At 43.0% G+C, this 24174-nt stretch overlaps 1 protein-coding gene across 8 annotated transcripts in view; it reads left to right on the forward strand.

The window, feature by feature from the left end:
- The window catches only part of SMARCC2 (SWI/SNF related, matrix associated, actin dependent regulator of chromatin subfamily c member 2), a 33855-nt gene extending 11492 nt beyond the window's left edge, over nt 1-22363 (forward strand). The window contains exons 4-29 of one of the 8 annotated variants that reach the window (XM_063293675.1): nt 252-333; nt 457-549; nt 1574-1643; nt 3110-3179; nt 3449-3524; nt 3696-3827; nt 4281-4396; nt 4846-4970; nt 5546-5605; nt 7084-7121; nt 8319-8449; nt 8529-8600; nt 8864-8977; nt 9276-9429; nt 9850-9942; nt 10443-10562; nt 10645-10707; nt 12936-13194; nt 14254-14577; nt 15037-15101; nt 15495-15630; nt 16052-16218; nt 16618-16752; nt 18902-19283; nt 20403-20486; nt 21870-22363. In XM_063293675.1, the coding sequence (XP_063149745.1) occupies nt 252-333; nt 457-549; nt 1574-1643; nt 3110-3179; nt 3449-3524; nt 3696-3827; nt 4281-4396; nt 4846-4970; nt 5546-5605; nt 7084-7121; nt 8319-8449; nt 8529-8600; nt 8864-8977; nt 9276-9429; nt 9850-9942; nt 10443-10562; nt 10645-10707; nt 12936-13194; nt 14254-14577; nt 15037-15101; nt 15495-15630; nt 16052-16218; nt 16618-16752; nt 18902-19283; nt 20403-20486; nt 21870-21946 (3238 nt within the window). In that variant the 3' untranslated portion in view covers nt 21947-22363. Of the gene's footprint in view, nt 1-251; nt 334-456; nt 550-1573; nt 1644-3109; nt 3180-3448; nt 3525-3695; nt 3828-4280; nt 4397-4845; nt 4971-5545; nt 5606-7083; nt 7122-8318; nt 8450-8528; nt 8601-8863; nt 8978-9275; nt 9430-9849; nt 9943-10442; nt 10563-10644; nt 10708-12935; nt 13195-14253; nt 14578-15036; nt 15102-15494; nt 15631-16051; nt 16219-16617; nt 16753-18901; nt 19284-20402; nt 20772-21869 lie in introns of all 8 variants that reach the window. The other 7 variants (XM_063293669.1, XM_063293670.1, XM_063293672.1 and 4 more) reach the window with 7 other exon arrangements.
- Nucleotides 22364-24174: the final 1811 nt, after the last annotated feature.

Raw genomic sequence — 24174 nt, forward strand, 5'->3', positions numbered from 1 at the left:
AAGCAAAGCCAAAATATAATCGTTCCCATCCTCCCTAGACAAATGCAACACGCATCCAATTAATGACATGCGAAACGTTACGATGCATCGAATACATTGAAACGGCGCACATGACATGTGTCCTTACTAGCATGTCCAGCCTCAGACACCAGGCTTTATGAAATGCCTCTATCCTGCCTACCTGTAAAATAGGTTATTTACAAGGTATGAACTGTGTTTTTTATTGAAGGTTGTTTTTTTCTTCCAAAAAGGCGGCGTTTCGATTTCCAGAATCCATCACGGATGGACCGAAATGTGGAGATGTTCATGACTATTGAAAAATCTCTGGTACAGGTAAAGTGGCTCCCCCCCCCTTTTTTTTTTATCCCATGTAGGAAACTTTTTTATCTGAGACCAAGGGACTAATTCTCTCTCTCTCTCTCTCTCTTTCTCTCTCTTTCTTTTTTTCTTTCTCAGAATAATTGTCTGTCCCGACCGAACATTTATCTGCATCCAGACATTGACCCCAAATTGCAAGCCAAGCTGAAAGACATTGTCAAACGGCATCAGGTGGGCAAGACAGCAGCTCAGCAGCTCAGCGAAGGAGTGGCAGATCTTGGACCTCGCTGCCTTCCGTTCCTCTTGCTACACATTGCAGCCTTTGCCCAACTAGACATTTTGCATGTATAATGGGATTGCAACCCCCCAAATTCACAGCAGTTTCCTCTTGTCTACAAAGATGGAACTACATGATGTTTCTCCAGCAGCACTTCAAAATAAGAAATAAGGCTGACTCGTAGAACGACGTATGACTGTTTTGCTGCTGAATCTCTCTGAAGAGAGCCCTTAATTTTTTTTTCCTCCTGCAACTGAAGCGACCGTTTGGTTTATAGATGCTGGTGTGCAACATCGTTGTACTGGAAAGCAGTAAATGTTTATCTGCAGAATAGGATGGCACCTTAGAAATGAGGTGTTGCTATATGTCAGGTCCTTTTAAAAACCTGCAGTCTTTTCCTTCCCTGGCATTTCGATCCTGGTAAACGTACCTAAGTTTGCAGTTCAATAGCTGTTCAAGAGAGTAGCTGATACAGAACCTCAGAATGGTACCAGGACATGGCACTTTGTACTGCGTTGAGTCAGCATCGTCCCTTAGAGGAGCTGATGGCACAAAGACTGAACCTTCAGTATTGGCCATTTAACAGTAAGGACTAGCACTTTGAAATCGTGCTTGATTAACTGCTAACAGTATAGCAGTGTTAAGGATATATATGACTCATATGAGCTGGGCAGTGTTCCATGGGCTAGGGACTGCATAGCAGGGCTCGCTGAAGGGATGAAGAGCATGAATTCTGTCATACTGGTGAATGACAAAGGGTACGATTTTAAATCTTTTCTAAGATTAAAACTGTTTTATTCAGTTGGTTATCAAAATTGATGGAAAGCAACATTGTCAGGTTTTGGTTGTATGTGACCATACTTCAACACCATGGTAACAGGGAACTTTGAAGGCACTGAAAAAGCATTTTGAGCTGCAGGTGGCCCCTGTATGGTTTAAATCTTGATGTTGGCCTGACTTTTTTATTTTTTTCTTTAGGGAACAGTAACTGAAGATAAGAACAGTGCCTCCCATGTTGCCTTCCCTGTTCCTGGCAGCTTGGAAGAAGGTGAGATTGCGCTCTGCTTCTGATCAGAGCAATTGTGGAGTTGTGAGTTTGTAATCTTAATCTTTCTCAGTGGTTATTGGTTGGGCATGCTGGTTTATGCTATCAGTTCTCGTTAAACAAGTCATTGTATAGTACAGAATGCAGTACTGCAGTAAACCCTCGGTTTAACAGACTTTGGATACAGTGGACAGTTTTTTTTATTCAGACTTCACCTCCATTTAATGGATCAAGAGTAAATTTAAGGTTTTACAACAAATGGTGCCATTTACCTGAGTCATGTAATTATGCAAATGACATAAATTGAGGTAGATTATATACTTTTGGATTTAATGGACATCCCTGACCCCAAACGATCTGTTAAGTTGAGGTTTTACTATACTTTATTTTAATGTTTTCAAGGATTTTATTTCCAGTGGCTTTCTGGGTAAATGAAATAAGTACAATTGCAATGAAAGAAATCCCATTTTAAAACAGCAGCGACCCTGACAAACTTGTTAAAAAAGAGAGGGAGCCTAAGTTGTAGAAAAGGAAAGTGAAATACTTATGTTCTTTTAAAGCTAAATATTTAAGCTATTACTCGTAATTATTACAATATCTTCAATATCTAAGATGCATTACATTTTTTCTTTCCATATCCCATAATGTACAATTCTCAGAGTATTTTGTTTTTACTGCTGTTATCTAGCTCTGCCTCCTAATAGTTGTTAGCCACATCGTTTTCAAGGACACTGTCTTTTTTTTCTGCTGGCTTTTATCACAAATTTACTTCTAGCTTTTATTTATATACTTTTCCTTAGCTCAGTTATTGTTCATCTACTCTCTTGTCTATATCTGTTTCATATAGACACTATGCCGATAGGCAGAATTTGTCTGTGATTTTATCTTGTAAAAGGCTAGTAGAATTGACCTTAAGCACCAAATAATAATAGCATTTCACATAGAGAATTCGTAAGGGGCCTCAAATCAGCAACAGCGTCATCTGTAAGGATTAGCCCTCTGTATAGAGGGAAGACCGTGAAATACAGTTCTTGATACTTAAAAATCTTTCCTTAATTTTTATGAAAATAGGCTGTCTTATCTAAAGGTATTCTTGTAGAAACCTGGCAACAAATAGAGATGTATTGTCCTGCTGCCCTGTGTCTGTTAAGTGGGCATCTCTAGAAGAATGGTACTTCCCAGCTAATTCAAGGAACTTTGTTTCTGAATGACCACTCTTTACTACTATTTTATTTTAACTCATTTTAATATGCATTACAATATTTTAATCATATATATAAGGAATCTGAAGATAACCTCTATGCATGAGGAGGTTCATATGGGTACAGTTCTTCATTCCTATTTATAAGGATTTGCCCCATTTTAGTACTCTTGTGAGAACTTAAAAGCAACTTTAAATGTATCATTATGTGAAATGAAGTGTCAGTTGTACTTGGATAATAATCACTCCACTTCTTATTTTCTTGTAGAAGAATGGGTTCGGCCAATCATGAAGAGAGACAAACAAGTTCTTCTTCACTGGGGCTACTACCCTGACAGGTTAGCTGCAATCCTCTGTAATTATCTTAGTTTTGGAAAGAGATGCGTAGGGATAGTTTTTAGATTACATCCCTTTCTATATCCTTTTCTTAGCCACTACTTGTAAATGCAAAATTAATAATTAAAGACTGAATCTAGCTGAGTCTTAGTTTTTCTCTTACTTTTAGTATGAGGCAGCACAGGTAAATATGTGACTTGCTTGCTGTGACTGCGGTGTGCAGCGAGGTTTTTTAATTGATTCTTCATTCACTGTATGCTTTCTTTTACAGCTATGACACTTGGATTCCAGCCAGTGAAATTGAAGCCCCTGTGGAGGATGCTCCCACACCAGAGAAACCCCGTAAGGTAATGAGATAAGATGGGTTCTGGGGTTGGACTACTGCGGCACTGTCACAGAAGAGCTTTACGATGCTCCTGAAATAAGTTCCTTCCTGTTAATTCAGAAGTGGGAAGTAGCTTCTTACCTTTTTCAGTTCAAGGCATCCAATGATGGGCTTCTTTTCCCCTCCCTCCCAGGTTCATGCAAAGTGGATCCTAGACACAGACACTTTCAATGAATGGATGAATGAAGAAGACTATGAGGTAAATGATGAGAAGAGCCCTGTCTCCAGGAGGAAGAAAATCTCTGCCAAGACTCTCACTGACGAGGTGTAGTATTTTTAATGGAACTCTTAGTCCTTTTTCTTAAGGGTATTTGGACTGAATGTTTTAAAAGGGGAAGGGACAAAGTAGACCAACATACTAGTTGTCCCATCTGTGGAATGGGCAAGAGGCAGGGGCTACGGTGCAGAAGGGAGATTGCAGTCTTCATCGGAATACAGGCTGATGCCCAGTGGACTGTCAAGAACGTGATGGCTGATGGAATTTTTGCCATGGGTGATGGATTAGCTAGACTGTTCAAATCCAGCAGGGTACTTGTATTTCTAAATCAATGTGTTTGGAATTAATCACAGGAATTAGTTAGGCCTTGGCTCCTAAGAGATTCTGGTAGTCTTCCTCTGTATACTTAAAATATTCAGTGATGAGCACAGGGATTCTCAGTGTGCTTTCAGGAGACACTTCAAGGCTGCCAGCTAACTGAGTTGACTTCTCTCTTTCCAGGTTAACAGTCCTGATTCAGACCGAAGGGACAAGAAAGGGGGAAATTATAAGAAACGGAAACGTTCTCCTTCCCCTTCACCTACTCCAGAAGCAAAGAAGAAAAATGCCAAGAAAGGGTGAGGAAAAGGATAGGCTTTTCTTGAGTGTCTGCGTATGAAGCAACTCTACCCGGTTCCTACCACATTCCTTAAAGTGCCTCGTCTCTTAAGAGAAATCCGTAGCCTGTCCTTCTGTCCTAATCCTGAGGGCAGTCCCAGTTTCTTAAGAGAGGCTGGCTTGGAATAGCCAAGGGTGAAGTATCTGTTGGAAGTCCTTCCCTTGAACACGCCAACTCCAGGAGCAGTTTTAGCACCACTGCTGACTCCACTCTGTGGATTCACTTCATGGTCATCATTCATCTGACATTTTCAACTCAGTTTTTCTTACTTGAAAGCTAGAACAGAATCTATTCCGTTGGTCGGAAGTAATGATGATTTGACTATAGTTTGATGTAATAGTATCCAGGACTGAACGTCCTTAGCGTTGTTTATTGGATCTATCTCCGTCTTTTCTTTTCCGTCTGCAGGCCTTCCACGCCCTACACCAAATCCAAACGTGGCCACCGTGAGGAAGAACAGGAAGACCTCACAAAAGACATGGATGAACCTTCTCCTGTTCCTAATGTTGAAGAAGTCACACTGCCTAAAACAGGTCAGAATCTAAGGCTGTTCACGGATTCCGTAACCACTGCTCTTTGTCATACTGCATGTGTTGGAGTTGGTCAGTGCAGTGGGTGCCCATTACAGCTCCCTCAAAAACAGTGCCACTGTCGCATCAGTGTGATGAGTAGAGGATTATTTTTCTTTTAGTCTGTGTACCTCTGTTCCTTACAGGGGGCAGTGAAAGACGGACAACCTGCAGTGTACATACTGTACGTTGCCTTCGTAGCCCCCAAATGCAGCCCTCCAAACCTCCCCAAAGGCTCCCAGAGTGGTCAGTGCCAAAATTTTCAGATCCTTTTGGAGGGGATTAAGCAGAAAAATAGGGGCTTTAAACCTTGTAGAGACTTAAGACACCCATCGCACTCCTTAGACATTTCAAGCACTTCCAATTTCTAAGCCCCACGTTGAAAAAAATGCCCCACGGTGATATTACAGTGCAGTCCTAAGGCTGAGGACAAGAAGGAGGCGCAGCTCCCAGGCCAGAAAAGATTGCCCATGCCTGCAGTACGGTTCTTGGGGGGTTTCTTTAAATGAAGCATTCCTTCCTTGTTATCTCTTCCATAGTCAACACAAAGAAAGATTCTGAATCTGCTCCTGTGAAGGGTGGCACCATGACTGATTTGGGTAAGGGATGCTCTTTTTTTTTTTTTTGGTCATCCTCCTTTTACTGCAGGAGCAAGAATATGTTCTTAGTCTTGACAGACCAATAGTACTTATGCAATAGGAAGAACAGATTCCCTCTCCCCCTCCAAATGATTAGTTGTCACCTTACACCCTCTGATAAGAACAGAGTCTGTCTTTAAGATGGTGGAGACAGTCCACCGTCCTTTAAGTTCTCCGAGCAGAAACATATGAATGATCTCATGTCCTTCTGCGTGAGGTTTCAATGGCTTCTGCCCCCCTCCTCTTGGCAGGGGGGTGGAATTTTCTATTTGCACACAGTGTATATCCTGTGTGGTATTTTTACTTATATTGGCCACTAGAAAGCAGTGGGCAACTGGTTTTGTCATATTTGGGATTCATATTTGGGGCACACACCTGATGAGTTCCAAATAGGATGACTCCGCTTACATGTTGCCTCCAGATGGTTAATATAAATGATGAGATAAATTACAATGATAAATAAGAAGAAGTGGTTGAAAACAAAGAAATGAGCAAGAGTTACAAAGAAGCTGCAGGTATCCCTGATGCATATAGAATGAATACCTCTGAAAATTAGCCCAAAGATTAGTTGTTGCTTGAGAAGAGCAACAACAAATTGCTAGTGAATAGTCTTAGAATGCCTGAGCTGCGTTTTTCTTTTTTTTCCCTTTCTTTTCCTGCCCACTTGCCTCCTCTTTTTGCCTCATCTCCATCCAGCTTTATCCCTCTTCCCTTCCCTCTTCCCTTCCCTTCCCTTCCCTTCCCTTCCCTTCCGGCATTCATTTAAAATAAACTGCTGTTGTGTGGGAGAATAACAGATGTTTGAACATTTATTTGGGACAGACCGTCTTCTGCAGATTTTAAACCAGGCAAAACAAATTCTTGAGAGGCAGTCACTTTACTTCTCCCAACCACGCTGAGGAGGGACGTGTCTAGAATTATACCAGCAAACTGGGCTGCAAATCCAAAAAAGTTAGAATGATAAATCTGCATAATTTCAGTAAAGCATCAGAATCTGCCAGGAGTTCCAGAACAGACAAGGTTATTTAGAGTTATTGACCAGAATCCAGAAAACTACATTGTAGTTGTATAAGTCTGAAAGAGCTTGAGACTAGTTTTTTCTCAAAATCAGTCTCTCATTTGCTTTTGAAACAGAAAAGGTCTACAAGAAGGATATGGAAATAGACTTTAAGGAATGTTGTTTTATTATGTTATTTGCACAAGCTTCTTCAGTTGTTTGGACAGAAAGCCGGGAAATGCTGCTGTATGCTCATTCAGATGTTTTTATTCTTCTTCTACCCTTGTTAATATGGCTTGATACATGTATATAGGTACTTGCACACCATTTCATAAATACCCCATTCATCCTTGATGAATCTCCAGATAGTTATGGAAGAGCAAATGGAGAACGTAGAGGTTTCTATTTCTGACTTGGGGTGCTTGCTCTTTTTGTGTTCCAGATGAGCCAGAGGACGAGAGCATGGAGACGGCAGGCAAGGTGAATCAAATGCTGCATTCTGCTGTTGCCTCTTGTTATACCTTAACTGCCAGAACAGTCCTACCCTTCATACGGGGGCAGGGTGGGAAAGATAAGGTGGTGATAAGGGAACAAAATGACCCTTACAGGTAATCCTTGAGTTACAGCGGGGATAGGGACCGGAATTTCCATCACTAAGTGATGCGGTCGTAAAGCGCAACATCACATGACCACATCACTTTGCGACGGCAATCCCTGTTGCCATCGTTAACCAAATTCCTCTGGTTGTTCAGCAAAGACCCACCCCGATCCAAGCAATTTCCAGCTTGGTTCCTCCCAGCCCTGAGCCTCGGTAAGGTAAGGGACTGCCTCCTCTGCTTCCTCTTCAACTCCCCCCACCTGCCTATCTCCCCCTCATCTCTGCCCTTTTGGCAGCCCTGCACAGCAGCATTGGCTTCAGACTGCTGAAGGCCCTGGGCCTCTGCTTCAGCCCAGTGCTGCTGCCACCAAGGAGTGCTGCTGTGCAAGGGCTGCCAAAAGGGCAGAGATTGTGGGGGGGGGATAGGTGTGGGGGGGAGGTTGAGGTGCCCCTGTGGTTGTAAGTGCAGGTGGGCTGCCAAGCGCCCGAATTTTGATCATTTGACTGCAGGGGTGTTGTAACGGCCATAACTTTGGGGATTGGGTGTAAGTACCACTTGTTTAGCGCCACCGCAACTTCGAACAGTCGCTGAACAAATGATAGTTAAGTGAGGACTACCTGTAATCAGTAAAAGAGGATGCAGCTTTGGCTCGGTCCACTTCTATTTTCCCCCATTGCATGCTCATCTTTCTTCTGCTTTACTTAGTTTGATCCCAGCAGAAGTGGCCCCAATTCCGTTATGCCCATGCTGAACCATACTGACAAGCACTTCCTTGGAGACCTGCACCACCACCCACAGTAACCTTTGCGTCTTAGTGCTCTTGTATGGCAAATCTCCCTTGATTTCTATCTCATTGCTTAGCAATTTTTTTCTGTACACCAGCCTCCCATCTTTTCCTGAACGGTGTCTGTAATATATTAGAATTAAGTCTTACACTGGGGGTTCTGGGTTTTGGATTGCTGTGTGCACGAGCCATTCCAAGATACCAGCCTCTCTGATAAAACTGAAGATTAGGAATCACAGGCGTAAGAACATCACGAGCATGCACAATGCCTACTCAAGAGACTTCTGGTTTCAGGATGAAGAGGAGAATAATGCTGGGAACAAAGGAGAGCAGACCAAGAACCCTGACCTACATGAAGACAATGTGACTGAGCAGACCCATCACATTATCATCCCCAGTTACGCAGCGTGGTTTGATTACAACAGGTGCTGGAGTGTGAGTTTTCCCCATGAGTTCCTCCAGCCTCCCCACCTGCTCTAATGTTTTCTGGTGTTTCTTCCACAGTGTCCACGCCATTGAGAGGAGAGCCCTTCCTGAGTTTTTCAACGGCAAGAATAAGTCAAAGACTCCAGAAATGTAAGACTGCTTTTATGTGCTCTGGTATTTCTACTGGGATAGCAAGTGTTGCAGCATTTTTTTTTCTGCAAGGAGGAGAATCAGGATATTTTACATCTTAAATGTTGCATGAGTCTGTTCAGACTGGAGAGGTTCTGCACTGGCCTTTAGGGGTGTTAGTAAGAGGACCAATAGAGCTAATTAACATGGGAAGATTTTTACAAGGCAAAATGACTCGAGTTGAAAGTGGTTCTGTTTTCTTTTTTGTTTGTTTCATGCTCTAGCTACTTGGCTTACCGCAATTTCATGATTGACACGTACCGGCTCAATCCACAGGAATACCTAACCTCAACTGCCTGTCGTCGGAACCTGGCTGGTGATGTCTGCGCCATCATGAGGTACGTTAGCTGAACAAGCGGAAGCACAGTAGCTGTTTGCAGCCCTCTGCTTTTATTTTTCAGTTGGGCACGTGTAACTGGATTTTTGTCCTTATGTCTTAATTACCACTTTACAATAAGATTGGTTAAATGTGACTTTCTGATGTACTGAGAAAGAAACAGTGGTCAGTGCATCTTCTCTGGCTTAACACAATCAGCCTTCTTATGTGGCTGTTGAACAGAGCTGAATCTTCATCCATAGCTTATTTGTCACATGTCTGATGTGAGCTAAAGATTCTGTTCTTTTCCTCTGTTGCAGGGTCCATGCCTTCCTAGAACAGTGGGGACTCATCAATTACCAAGTAGATGCAGAGAGTCGACCAACACCCATGGGACCACCACCCACATCTCATTTCCATGTTCTGGCGGACACTCCTTCGGGATTGGTGCCATTGCAGCCCAAAACACCCCAGGTAACGTACGATACTTAGGCCACCTGGAGAAGAAATTTAAATATGTGTCATTCTTTAATTTATTTGCATTTTTAGAATTTTCTTAGCTATAATTAAGAATGGGTGGCTTACAAAGCATATCAAGAGAAATATATAGACAACAACTGAAAATGTATCAACATTTAAAACATTTGATAAAAATAAACCAGAAGCTATATTAAATGAGAAGAATCAAAGGGAAAAAGTGGTAATCAGAGCATTCCAAAAGTCCTTCAGAAAATAAATGTCTGAAAGCTGCTAAGGAAGTATCCAAAGGAACTTTCATCATAGGGGAAATTCCATATTTGTGCATGTTAGACATCTTGCTAACTTTGCTTTCCCAGATTAAATATTAATATAAATGGGAGAGGGCAACAGGACAGAATTTTGCTTACGCTTCAGGGTCGTCAGAGTGATAGCGATACCAAGACTGGACGAAAGGGCAAAGAAATTGAAGACCTTGTCACAGAGACAGTGAAAGGGAAACCGGAGCTGGTAAGAGAATTCCCAGTGGAGGTTAGTGCTTGTGGGAGCCCAGAGAGGAATGTCACATGGATACTTTCCTCTGGAAAACTGGAATTCCATGCAGCCAGAGACTACAGTAAGTTAGGTCAATCTGCTGAGTTTTTAAGGATGAGCAAGAATGGAATTGTCCCATCTCTCCCTTCATAGCTTCATTAGAGTTGTTGCCTATAATTTCCTTATAGGCTGCATCACTGTATGTTCATTGTTGCAGACCAAGGAAGATTGTAAGGGGTATCTGAAGACCCAGATAAGAGAGACGCTCTCAGGGCTGAAATGCTGTAATTCCAAGACATGCGGGCGGGCATAAGGTTGACATACGCTGTGCTGTAGCTTGGCCCCAAATGAGAGCTAGAGGTGGATGCCTGCTTGTTCTCCTTATAGGTGGTAGTGATCTTTCAAATAGTACTTCAGAAGTCTTGAGAGTCGGGCTTTCTTTACATCACATGAAGCTTGTTCATCTCTCTTCAAAGCAAACCACGGCTTCCCAGCAGATGTTAAACTTCCCAGACAAGAGCAAGGAGAAGCCACCAGACATGCAAAACTTTGGACTCCGCACTGACATGTACACCAAGAAGAATGTTCCTTCTAAGGTAAAACAGGAAAGACAGAGTGGATTTTCTCAATGCATCTTGTCCAGTGACATGTCAGCTTAACACAGGTTTCTTCCTGCAGAGCAAAGCTGCTGCCAGCGCTACCCGTGAGTGGACGGAACAGGAGACGCTGTTGCTGCTGGAGGTGAGTGAACGGAAATGCTTGCGATACAAACTGCCCATAGAAATTGCTCCTAAGCTTTCTCTAAGCATTCCTTTTTCTCTTGCTTTTATTCCCAAATCTTCAACTTGTTTTCATTCTCTCTCTCTCTCTCGTCCCGAGTTAATGCTACGTGGCATTTTGGGCAGTAAGGGTTCTCCAGCTCTTTCGGTCTTGGGCGAGTGCTTCGGCGTCCTTCCACGTGATATGCAATGCCTTCAGGTCGCATGTCAGTGTTCTTCACCATGTTATTCGAGGGCGTCCTCGTCGTCGTTTAGCGTTGGGGGGTCCAACTCATTGCCACTTTAGGGATCTGGTTGTTCTCCGTATGAAAGATGTGACCAGCCAGTTGGAGTCTTCTGTGTGTGACAATGTTACGAAGTTTACACGAGCCACTTTTTTCATTCTCAGCAGCTAAAATATATTGGGCGTTGACTTCTTATTTTCTTGTGTGGAAATAGTAATTTTAAAATTTGAAGAGTAAGTTGATAAATTTTTGTTCTCTCCAGGGCATTACACTTAACTTGGGATGATGATGTTTTAGTACTCTTGCTTTATGGGTTTATTGTATGTCTTTTTCAGAAGATCTTAAAGATCTTAAGGAGCCATTGCATGTAAAAGAGAAAGCCTCAATTGTTCAGAAATAATATATGAATAAAATGTCTTAGGATCCTTTTATTCTTACATAGAAATTGAGATTATGTGTAGACAGTGCACTTAAACATTATTATGGAAACAAGTCACAGTGAAAGCTTAAACTATTCCAACATATTTAAACCAAGAATGTAGAAGAATTTGTTCTTTGAGTGCTGTGTCAGGAGCCATACAAATAACCTCAGGAAAAAAAACCCACCAATAATTGGTGGCTTAAAATCCGGTTGTGGACTTAATAATGTTCCCCTTATGTTATGTTGCAAGGAACACGATAACAACTTTGGAAATTTCCAGGCATGCACTCTGCCCTTGGACCTCATGTTGTGTGCTTCTGATTCAAACCACAGCCACAAATTGAGGAAGGGTCCTGGTTCAGTAGTTGGAGAAAACATTAAACTTGAAAAGGAATATAGAACCAGGACCGCTTTTCCCCAAACCTTGGAAAGTCACTAGTAAACTTTGTAGGTGGTATTAAGTTATATGGGCCAATAGCAAAATGTTTCCTATATTCTTACGATTACTCACAGACCAGGACTGGAATCCATTGAAGTGAGTTTGGAAAATACGGTTTGTGTTACATAGTTACAGGCATAGTCGAGGATTACATTTGTACTGAGCAGATAGTGGCTGAAAGTAGTTTCCCTGCCTCTCTGCAAGACCGTTGATTCTCACTGACATTTCTTTATACATGATCTTTGAAAGCAAGTCTGGACTTAGGAACCCAGAATAATGGCTTCTTGTATGCATCCATTTTCATAATATGCTAGAGCACCTTTAGGATGCCCATGGGATGTATTCCAGAGGAGATGGCAAACTACAGCGGGCAATAGTTTGCATACCCTCCTGATTACCTTTTCGGTGGCCATCTATTACTTCTTTTTAAAAAAGCAAAAGCAAACTACAAGTATTTGGTGACCCAATCCATGTAGTTCCACCCTCAGCACTTTTATTTCACTAAAGGAGCCCACCCACTTCCCTTGAGCTTTGGGGAGTAAAACCAAAAGCTGAGCAGTGGAGATGCTGCTGCAGGAATGCTTCCACTTTGTAGCCATTTCTGCCAGCTGGCTCCATGAAAGCTGTAAGGAGAAGCTAAGCATTCGTTAACTTCCAGTTCCAGTTCCAGGACAGTCTGTGGAGCATGATTAGGTAAGCTAATTAAACACAAGCTGTCATTTCAGATTGTGTTCAAAGTTCTTTGCCTTAATCGTAATCTCAGGAATGGTCCAAGTTCAGGCAACATCATGCTGAACATGTTCTTCTTGGAGGGGCAGTGGAAATTTTCATTTGAAATGTGACTTTTTTTTCTACAAGAGTTTAAGCATGGGAAGGATTTGTGCTCAAATAGCCACCCACCCTGTAAATTGAGATATTGGGTAACTGTGCACAGGCAACGTTTTCTGAAGTTCTGTCTCCAGCACACACAAAAACATAGGGAATAAAATGCTCAGATTCAGGAGGGGTCTCCGAATAGCTTCTCACTTGCAGTCGTCCAGCTTACAGCTTCTGATCCTTGTCCATTTATATCCAAATGGTTACCATTTCTCTGAATTGCATTTTAGGCCCTGGAGATGTACAAGGATGACTGGAACAAAGTGTCTGAGCATGTTGGCAGTCGTACTCAGGATGAATGCATTCTGCACTTCCTGCGTCTTCCCATTGAAGACCCTTACCTGGAGGATTCCGAAGCCTCTCTCGGACCCCTCGCCTACCAACCCATCCCCTTCAGCCAGTCAGGCAACCCTGTTATGAGCACTGTGGCCTTTCTGGCTTCAGTTGTGGACCCCCGTGTGGCATCTGCAGCAGCCAAGTCAGCCTTGGGTAATGAATTAGGACGTCCGTAAGCAGCCTATACTTGGAGAAGGAAAGAATATTAAACCTGGGATCGGGGGCACTGTAGGGCAGTTGTAGAAAAACGGCAAAGGATAGGACACCATATCACTATCCAACAGAACTCCAGGAAATTCTGTCCAGTCTGCACTTTCTAACACTTGACAATACAAATGGACTAGAACCTTTTTTTATTGATTATGTGCCATCATTGCTGACTCTTAGCAACCACATAGATAGATTTTCTCCAAGAGGACTAGAACTAGAAACCTGGAATTTTAAGAAGGACACGTGAGTTTTTTGGGATGTTGTGTTCTAAGTCAGCTTCCTGGGAAGTGTTAACAAGAGTTATCACTGTTAGGTATCAGATTATTTACAGATTGGGAGTCTCAGTCTAAATCAGACATCTCCTCGTTTTACCATGTAACATCATTCCCTTCGCTGCACCCCAGTAATACGTTTTTCAAGCCTGCTGTTTGATGCAAGCCTTTCTCTGTACCCAGATGCTCCACTCCACCATTTTATTTTTCTGAAGTCACTTTACCTGTTGTGGCTCAAAGTCAATACAATTACATTCCTCAGAGGCCTTTTTTTATTTCTTGGCTTTTTGCAGCATGTATTCGTCTTGAATTATTGTTTGTAAATATTACATGCTAATTTTTTTAGTATGTATCTTTTATAGGTGCATGCTAAAAACCAAGTATATGATGCAGCACAGAGTGTGTGCTGAAGTCCTGAATGGGCAAAAGTCCTGAGATCTCGAAGTGTGTCCACTGGCACCCAGGGTCTCTGGTGTGCTGAGTACTTTAAAAAGATGCTACTTATGGCTACATCTGGACTCCTGGGTCTCCAGTGGTTTCTGCTTACTCCAGAGTTCCTTGTGATCTACAGCTCTTGCTGTCTTGGCCATTTCTTACTAAATGGGAGTGGCTCAACAACATTCCTTACTGGCCTTGCACTTCCATACCCATGCTCCCTTTCCCCCCTCCTACATTCATTTTGCAATGCTCTATTTTGACATTTGGCTGAATCCAAGGCTGCCTTTTGCAGAGGAATTCTCCAAGATGAAGGAGGAGGTGCCCACAGCCCTGGTAGAAGCTCACGTTCGCAAGGTGGAGGAAGCTGCTAAGATGACAGGCAAGGCAGACCCGGCATTTGGTCTGGAGAGCAGCGGAATTGCAGGGACCACATCTGATGAGCTGGAGAGAATAGGTGAGGGGGGCGAGCGGGGCGCCTTCCGCGCTTCAACCCATGAAGCGCCCTCGTTGGACCTCGCCCAGTATGCGGTGGGGACTAAGAAGGGGGCCGAGACGCAAGAGACCAGAGCTGGCCTGGCTTCCGGCCTGGAGCTCACACTCAATCGCCTGGCACAGGGTAAGGGATTCCCCTTGTCACTTCATCTAACCCTCACCCTGTCACTGGGCATATCAAGGGTAGAATATGTGGGAAGAAGGCTTTTGGCTTTTGCAGGCAATTCAGGGTGTGAAAGCATAGATTCTGAGGCATTCCTTCATGGCAGGTGTTGGCTTTTAAAAGAGGGGAGGGCAGGCAAAGGCCAGCATTTAAATCTTTCCCTCCTCAAGTAACTGCAGTCCTGACTCAGCCTTAAGTATGAAAAAGGCTGAGTCAGGCCTTGATCTAAGGAGCCTCTTTGTTCTTTGGGAGAAAGTTTGTTAAAGTGTTCCTAGTTTTCTCATACCTCCTAATATTTACCTTCCCTGCCCCCTTCATCACTGCAACTTTTAATTCCCGTAGGGTGTGGGCGGGAGGCATATGTGGAGGCCCTAATACTTGTTTCTTTTCTATTGTCCCATTTTTCCACGTTTTGTTCAGAAGAGAGCTGCACAGATGAAAACCGGTCAGAACCCCAACCATCTGAAGAGAAGAAAGAGTTGAAGGTACGAGAGGGTATGGATGAAACCATAAAGAATTATAGGGCCAGTTCAACCCCTGAAGCAAGATTTATGAGCCATAAAATACTTTGGGGAGGAGGAAAACTAAAAGAATCCTCTGGGATGTGTAGGATCAGATTTTTGTGTCATTTGGGTAGCTATTTATATTTATCTCTAAGGTGTTCCTTTGATTGACCTTTCAGTGCAAAATTTCCTGGTTCTGCTATCCAAGCCGCTGGAGTAATTATTACAGTTTTTCTTCTCTGGTCTGGAGACTTCCAACTCCAATGTATGATGTGTGTAACCCTCTTGCTATAGTGGCAGGCATGTTCTAGAAAGGAGTAAGAATCTTTTAGTGGAAATGACAGCTTTCTGAACTGGGCCTTTCTGTCAATGCAGGAACAAAGGGAAGGAGTCCTTGAGGAAGAATTGAAGGAGAAACCTGGAGAGGTGCCTAGGAAAGAGGATGATAAAAGCAAGGAGGCTGATGGTGAAAAAGAAATGGACAAGAGTGATGGGGACACCACACACTTGGGTAAGTGTCACAGTCCAGGAAATGAAAAGGCTAGTTTAGTAGGAGCCCAAGTTGAGTTGGGATGAAGTGCCCCTGAGTCACGAAGTCTCAGCCAGGAATATTTTCTCTTCAGTACAACAGAGTAGGTCATACAAGCCGAAATTTGGAACATGTAAGAGCTCTGCCCTTAAAAATCAAGATGCTGTAAACGGTTGCATTGGTGGTTGCGGAGCATCCTGGGATAGAGAGTGGGCCAGCAGGGCACGTTTTGCTTCTAATTCAGTTGCAAGCACCTGGTGCCTCCCTCTCTTTGCTGCCATGTCCCTGGTGTCCAAATATGCAGTGCTGAGCTCCAGGCCCTGGGAGATTCTTCATCTCTGTCAAACCACGGTTGCCCACTAGATCACTGTCCCTTCCCATAAAATATTTCTCTCACACACAGCTGATGGAGAAAAGGAAAAAGAATCAAAGGACGGCCCGGAAGAGGGACCCAAGGACCTCACGGACACTGAGGGCGAGCGGAAGACCAAGGTGGAGAGGGACATTGGCGAAGGTAACCTCTCCACCGCAGCAGCTGCAGCTCTGGCTGCTGCAGCAGTAAAGGCAAAGGTGAGTTGCTGGGGAAGGGCTGGATTCTGCTCTCTTCATAGGCCAGGCCAGAGTAGCTACAGCAATCTGATCCCTAAGCCTATTAAAAAAAAAAAAAAAAAAAGCCGCCTCAGTCTCAGATTTTCACCTGCTGTATCAACACAGCAGATTAGAAATACTCAATATTCTATTCTGTAATGTTTTTGCTAATATATTAGACTCCAGGATGAATGGGATAGCATGTAGGTCTGTGTAAATAAATACTATTTCCACTAATTGGTAGCTATTAGCCATGCTGGCTAGAAATTCTGTGAATCTTAACACATCTGGAGCGTGCTTGACTTTCCTCTCTGGTTTTGGGGGGAGTTCTCTGGCATGTGGTGCTGCCAGAGTTCAAATACGTCCTCTTTGTTTTGGTAGCATTTGGCAGCAGTAGAGGAACGTAAAATCAAGTCACTCGTTGCCTTGCTGGTGGAGACACAGATGAAGAAGCTTGAGATCAAATTGAGGCACTTTGAGGAGCTGGAGACCATCATGGATCGGGAGCGTGAGGCAGTGAGTACTGCTGCGTCCACTTGACATTTGTTTTGCTTGCTCTGATTGACCTTTACTGACCTTTGCTTTTATGCATGTATGTGCATGTGTAAAAGGTATTACTATTATTTATATTACTACTATTACTATTCATTTCCTCCTTGCAGCTGGGATAACTAGTTTGTTTGTTTGTCTGTTTATTTAACAAATTTTATCACCACCCATCTCCCCCCAGGTTTACAATAAAACAAAGTTTAAAATTCAGTACCAATTAAATACAATAAATATATAATGAACAGTAAAAATATAAAGCATGATAAAATCCAGATGGCTAAGATTGCAACTCAACCCGTGAGTACAGCGGGCCCCTCTAGGGCTCTAGCCATCCCCAAAGAAGACTGTTCCCCTTCCTGCCCCAGTTGGTAGCGTAGTGACCATTTGTTTTGCAATCTGACCAGCTGACAGCTCCGGTTCTTCTTACGTGGAGCAATCCATTTTGTGGACCCTGAGGATCGGCACTTGGCGTATGTTGCAAATGCTGAAAAGGCTGGGTACTGAACTAGCTGTGAAAGGAGGGGACGTGACGAGAAGCCTCTTGAGCTCTTCTTGTGGGACAGGCAGGTTCATGTGTCCTAAACCATTTAGGGGGGCACTAAAACTCAAAACCCTAAACTTGAATTGCACCCAGAAACTGATGCCTCTGAAATGATGTTATATGCTCTCTTAAACCCTCTTAAAGCTCAATCAGCTGTCTTTTCGGCCAAATAAAGCTCCCAAAAGGTCTTCAAGGACAGTCCCATATAGATGGCGTTACAATAAGCACTTTGGCAAGTGTGCATAGGCCAGAAATAGTAGCAGCTGATAAATCAACCTAAACCAGAAGAATATGCCCTTTGCCACATTACTCAGTTGTTTTACACACCATAATGCTGGATGAAAGAATATCCCAAAGTTATGGACTTGCTGAGATTTTAGGCGGGATTCCATATGGAATTGGATAGGTGTTCCAGTCCAGATGTGCTTTATCCCCCTAACCAGGAGATTGTCCACTTGTCTAGGTTTGCTTTCAGCTTCTTAACCTTCACTGCTTCTTCGCTGAGGAAGTCTGTGCCCTCTGGCTAGGGCTGGCAAAGTGTCTGCATATTGGTGACAGTTTAGCTCTTTGGTGACCTCTCCCAGTGGTTTCATTTAGTCATTAAATAATACGGAGGACAAAGTAGACTACTGAGGGGTTTTATAGGACAGCATCCATGGTGTCAGACAAGCTTCCTCCAGCATTACTATCTGGGAGCTGCCTGTCAGGTTTCCTGTAGTGTATCTATCAGCTCTGCATCCCCAGGCATCTCAGAAGGGATAACATGGTCCTGAAAGCCACTAAGAAGTTCAGCATCACCAATGAGATATATTTAGACCCTCATCAAGAGTGATCAAGGCTACTTCAGTCCTGCACTGAAGTCTGAAATCTGATTTTCTGAACCCATTTATAAATTGTCAGAGCAACCATGTTGTTATTATTTGATCACTTTAAATAAAAAAGCTATGACTATATTTGTCTATTAATTGTAGTACTTTCAAACTTCAGTGACTGCTGTATAAGTTCCAAAGCCCACTCAGTTGGTGGGGAAGGCAGAAGAAGGGGGATCACAATGATATGGCGATGCCCTCTTCTTCTGTGACGGGTAACCTCCTTCCTCTACCTTCTCTCCGTTTGTTGTTGGAATGTGGGTAATCTTTTCTGTCTCCCAAGCTGAGGACACATATCTTGTCCTACACACACAAGAGAAAAAAACACCAGTGATTCACTATTATCCAAGCCAGAATCTAACCCCCACTTTCAAAAATATGCACCCCTTGTGCCTGCAACCTGCAGCCAGTGATAAGTATTATGCAGGCCATTGAGCTTGGAGTCCTCCTCCAGCTGCTCCTGTGCCTTATCCAAGAACCGGCCCAGCCAAGCCATATGTTACATGTTCATGCACACTTAGACATGCATATGTACAAATACAAACATGTACACCAGCATGGCCTTCGCCATCCCATCAAGTGAGTTAGTTTGGGGCCTGACCAGGGAATCTTGCATTTATTTAAGGTTAGTTAATGGAATAAGAATATGGGATCTGGTAGTGTCCAGGGAAAACAGATGCGTAATCCTTTGCTGGCTTCCTTGTAGCTGGAGTACCAGAGGCAGCAGCTCCTGGCTGACCGGCAGGCCTTCCACATGGAGCAGTTGAAATACGCTGAAATGCGTGCTCGCCAGCAGCATTTTCAGCAAATGCACCAGCAGCAGCAGCAGCAGCAGCCGCCGCCACCGCCAGCACTCTCTGTGGGATCACAGCCCCTTCCTTCTTCAGGAGCTCCTCTGGCACCTGCTGCTCACTCCATGCCCATCTCCCAAACATCTGTTCCAGCTGCCAGCACCGTAGGACAGCCCAGCAGTATGGCTCAGGCTGAACAGATGGGGCAGTCCGTGTCAGTTCAGCCACAGCATTCGGCAACTGGCGCTCCTCAGACTGGCCCAGGTCAGACTGGACAGCCTTCTGCAGGTTCTCATGGTAAGTGAGAGCAAGTGTTCTCTCCGTTCTGTGTGGGCAAAATAAGAAGGGCCCCAAAGCCTCCAGCACAGCGATGGGACTCCAGCGTTGTGTACTTGCAGTTCCTGATTCATTCCCTCATTTTCAAAACTGGAAACAAGCATTTGCTAAGCCTTGGAGAAGTTCTCCAGTCCAAATGGATTCTACTGGGGTGAATGGATTAATTTAGTGGAGTGGATGGATTAAAGCAACTTCAAATGTTCATAGGAAAAGAGAGTAACAAATGGAATGTAAAACTGTAACTTTGGATTAATTGCTAAAGTATATTTAATGGAACAAGTTCCAGAACTGGGATCAACTTAAGAATTGCCACAGAATATACCACTTAGACATACTTTGGTCTTCTATCTAGGTTTCTACTAACAATAAAGAAGCTAGTAGAGCATGTGGTTCTGTTTCAAATCAGGGAAAGATTTGGGTTTGAAAGGTATCCTGCCCACCTTATTAGAAATTGTGAGAATAATATGAAAGATGAAGGCCCAATTCATAGCCTGTTGAAATGGCATTTTGAAGCCACCTCCAAATTGTCTATTCCCAAAATGAAGGCAGGTGACATTTAAAAAAACAACTAATTATTTGTTGGCTACTAATGTGAAGCAGCATTTGACTAGGTCAGATTTTCATTTCTGTGCTAGTACATGAATTGGGCCTGAGTTGCACATTAAAGAGTGTCTTTAAAATGAGAAAGTAACCATTAATTTGCATGGCTTCTTGTAAAACTAGAGAGTTTTATTTCTTAGGAGGACTTTCTTCATTTTTCCAGGTGACAGTATTCATATTAGTTAGGATGATGTTTTCCTGTCCATCAGATACCCAGTATCAGTGAGTTTCTTGAGGATCATACATTTGGCTCTGAAGCATCTGGTAGGGTCCCCAGATTAGGATGTACAGTTGGTTGATTATTCTGTGCCTCTAACAAGGTGAAAGGCATGGTATAAGTTATCTGATTATATTCTTAGGCCCCTAAAGCAGTAGAATGTTAAAATCCCAGTTGGATGCTACTCTGTTATGTTAAATCTTTGCTTGCTTGCATATAATTACCAGACTCAATACACTGTTTCTCTTTGCCTCTCTCTGAAGCCCAGCCTCCGTTCCCCAGCCAGCAACCATCATCCCAGATTCTCCCCGGGGCGGTCCCAGCAAGCGTTCACCCTGCCATGGCTGGTAATATCCCCTCAGCTCTGCCTTTTGGAATGCCTGCCTCCATCCCATTTAGCATGGCTAGTAATGTAACAGACTCCATCGGCATTAACTTCCCTGCTAACACGCCCATCCGTCCAGTGCATGGTAACCTTGCGTGCAGCATGGCTAATCCGCCCATCATCAACGTCTCTAGCACCCTGCACCCTTCTGCTACCCCGCTGCCTCATGGTTCTGCGGCTGCCCAGAGCCCAGCTATTGTGGCAGCAATGCAGGGCAACCTACTTCCAAATGCTGGTCTTGGATCAGGTGAGAACAGACCCAGAGATGTTGGTGGGATGGTGGAGGGACATTGATTACATTCTGCACTGAGTCATAATGGGATCTTTTGACTGGGGCTTCTTAAGTTGTGTGAACCCAGTCATGGTGTTCTGCAAATAATAATGTGTGACTTAAGTTATCTGGTTGTGGTTTATTACTACCCATTATAGTTTATTAGGAAACTCTGATTAAATTGATTATGGTCATTATTTGACATTAGAAGCTCCAAAATGCTGTGGTGAGTTGATGGCCTTGAGGTGGCTTCATTGTGGAAGCTTCCCAGCCTAGATTCTCATGACAAAAGGGATGCATCACATTTTGCAAGTGGATGGTGTATATGTATTCCTCCCCCATCCCCAAATGAAGATTATGTCCACTCTGGGAGAATGTCTGGTATAAAGGGATCCTTGCTGCACAAATGTGTACTAGAACTAATTAGGGTTTGAGCTGAAAAAGTGAATAAAAGAGTTCCCAACTATACATCCCTACCTTGGATCTGAGAGAAAGGCTGAACAACCTTTTTGGGCCTGGGAGTCCACAAAGGGTAGAGAACTAAAATTTTGGGCTAGTTTTTTTAAGGTGGTTGGGGTATTTGGTTAAGGAATGGGAAAAAAAATAAATTTATCTCCTGAAATGCCTAAAGTAGGAAAAATCAACTATTTGAAGTTTTTTAAGGGGGGGGAGTCAGTCATGCCTTAAACATCTATAAGTCTTAAACCTCCCCAACTCTGCCAGATGCAGATGATGTTTTGGGGCCATAAATAGGATGCTGGGCAGCTGTGAGTTAAATTAGAGTGAGGCTTTTGCCCTCTTTCCTCTTCTTGTTTGGACCTGGCAGTATCAGATGATGCTGTGGCAGAGAAGGCAACAGTAGCTTGAAAGCAACTGCTGGACAGTACAAGGCATAAGGTGGTGGTTCGTGCTATTCAATCTTTCCAGTAGAGGAGAGTGTTAGAAAGCCCATGTTTGTTGCGCAAAGACCAATTATGACAGCAAGGGATGAATTGTGTTTACAGTACTGTTTCTCCTCAGTGGGTCTTTGTAAAGCCTTCCATAATTTATCCCTTTCTTCTCCCCTTGACCCAGATCAAGGACCTTCACTGCCACCAGATTCTATCACTCCCAGCCCCAGCACAGCTACGCCAGTCCCACCCTCACAGTGAGAAGCTATGAGCTGTTCTTGCGGATGCCTCTTGGATGCGCCCTCACCTTTCCAGAAGGACAGGAAACCCCAAATCGTGTTAAACATGGATTCTGTTTGGGTGGGTTTTTAAATGGTTCAAAACAACGATCCAAAGAGGAAGAGAATTCGGCTCCACTGATTCCATTTCCCTGTGTGTCTCAGCTCCGTATCCTGTTTCCATTTTTTTTTTTGTATCTAGTCATACCAAGACTTTTTATTTAAGGAGTTTCTAATTGGTGGGGGAGGGGGGCAAGAATCTATCTCCAGAACAGCCACTACTATTTATAGAAGGCTTTGATTTTAAACCTGGTTGAAAAGGGAGTATAACTCCTTGTATGTGTCTCTCGCTCTTTTTTTAAAAAAAAACAATAAAGAAAAATACGATAAATACCTTCCATCTCCTAGGCAGGAAATATGCAATCTCTTTTGGGATGGGAGGTAGGGTGGCATGTTACAGGGCAGATGGTATTGCCCCATGTTAATTTTCAGTAGGGCTTTCAGCAGCATTTTTTGCTTTCTAAAACAAAATGAGAACTGGCTCGTTACCTGTAATTGTTATTGCTTGAACAAATTGACAAATCAGTCTTTCTCAAAAAGCATACTGCTGTTCCTTTTCAGTGGTGGACTGCTAGCTTCAATTTCCCATAATCCTCCTTTCTTAGCGATTGGAAGGAAGCAGCTTGGGTTCACACGCCATATTAAGATTTGTTTGCTTATAGCTTAGTGCAGCATGTGAGCTGAGCCGTTGTTGCTTGAAAAAAACGAATTGCAGTTTAGCACTCCAGTAGAACCCAGCTAACTCTGAGTCTGAGTTTAGCCCAGCCTTCTCCAATGTTGGTGTCATCTTCATAACTTGCCTTTGAAGCAAAATCAATGAGGCCATGCTTAGCTAGGGAACTCTCATATGTGGGTGGCAGCTCTGAAATTTATTTTGTAGCTTTGCTTCTTGATTTATCAAGCCATTCTGCAAAACTTCAAAGAAACAGTATTTCTACTGTTTATCATGCTGCCCTGTGCTAAGTGCTCGTAGAACAACTTGGCTTATGTCTTTTTTGAACTGTATGAAACTATCCTTTCCTTGTAACTGAAATTCAGAAATGAGTTCATGGCAAGGATGAGTTCATGTGACATATCCCAGGCAATAGCAGTCTACGGCTTCTGTTCAGTCTCTGATGTGAAGAAGTTATTCAGGGTGCATAAATACAGGTAGTCCTCATTTAGTGACTACTTCAGCGACATTTCACAAATACAACAGTAGTGAATGGTAGTAAGCAGTAGTAAAACAAGTATTTTTCAACCAGTGCACGCACTTATGACCAAATTTCTGCACCTGACAACAATGCATGCTGCACAAGAGAACCGTGTCGAAATGAAATGGCAGCAACCAGTGATCTTTGTAGCATCTCTGTCTCATTCATGTGGTTCGCTTAGTGACTATTTCGACGGAACGGATTGCTAAACAAGGACTGCCTGTACTTGTTTTATCGGGACCAGCTGGACAAGTATTTGCCTACCATATAAGAATATTTATGTGCAATCTCACTAACTTTGCATCCTTTTGAAGAGAATATTCTGTTTTCTCTTGGCTTCAGATAACAAGACTGGAACTATTTTGCTGCTTGTACAAAGAGTGAGTGCATTTTACTTTGGAATGTAGTACACAAATTTTCATTGAAAATTAGACCAGTTTCATATTGGAAGGTTCACAACAAGGGAATCAAGTTTAGAAGTACTGTTTTAAAAACTACAGTACCAGAAGATTTGGCAAGAAGAGTCTTTGTCTTGACTTTTTACCATCTGAACTAATTCAGAGTAAAATTAATAGTAAGTACCTGTCAAGGGTAACAAAAACACTGATGAACCGTGAAAGAAAAAGTAGAAGATTAACAGCAGATAGAAAGCCAGCAAAGGAAGCAAGTGAGTGGATAGAGTACACGGCTCTCATATTTTGGAGGTAAAGCTATAGAAATGTAGTTACCTGCTCCATTTTGATTATATTCATTTAGCCAATTTTTTTCCCCGATTCCAGTTTTCAGTATAATCAGCAGACCCAGGTTTTCACCTATGTTTACAAGAACAAAAGTCCTCCAGTTGCATTGGTATGAAATAGAAAGTTCACACAGGAACTTGTGTGTCAAGTTTTACATTTATCCGTGAGTGCAGGCTAGAAGGTTAGGCTTGTTAAAAACAAGCATGAAGACTAACAAA

Source organism: Candoia aspera, chromosome 2, assembly GCF_035149785.1.
Source record: "Candoia aspera isolate rCanAsp1 chromosome 2, rCanAsp1.hap2, whole genome shotgun sequence".
In the NCBI taxonomy this organism is placed as follows: domain Eukaryota; kingdom Metazoa; phylum Chordata; class Lepidosauria; order Squamata; family Boidae; genus Candoia; species Candoia aspera.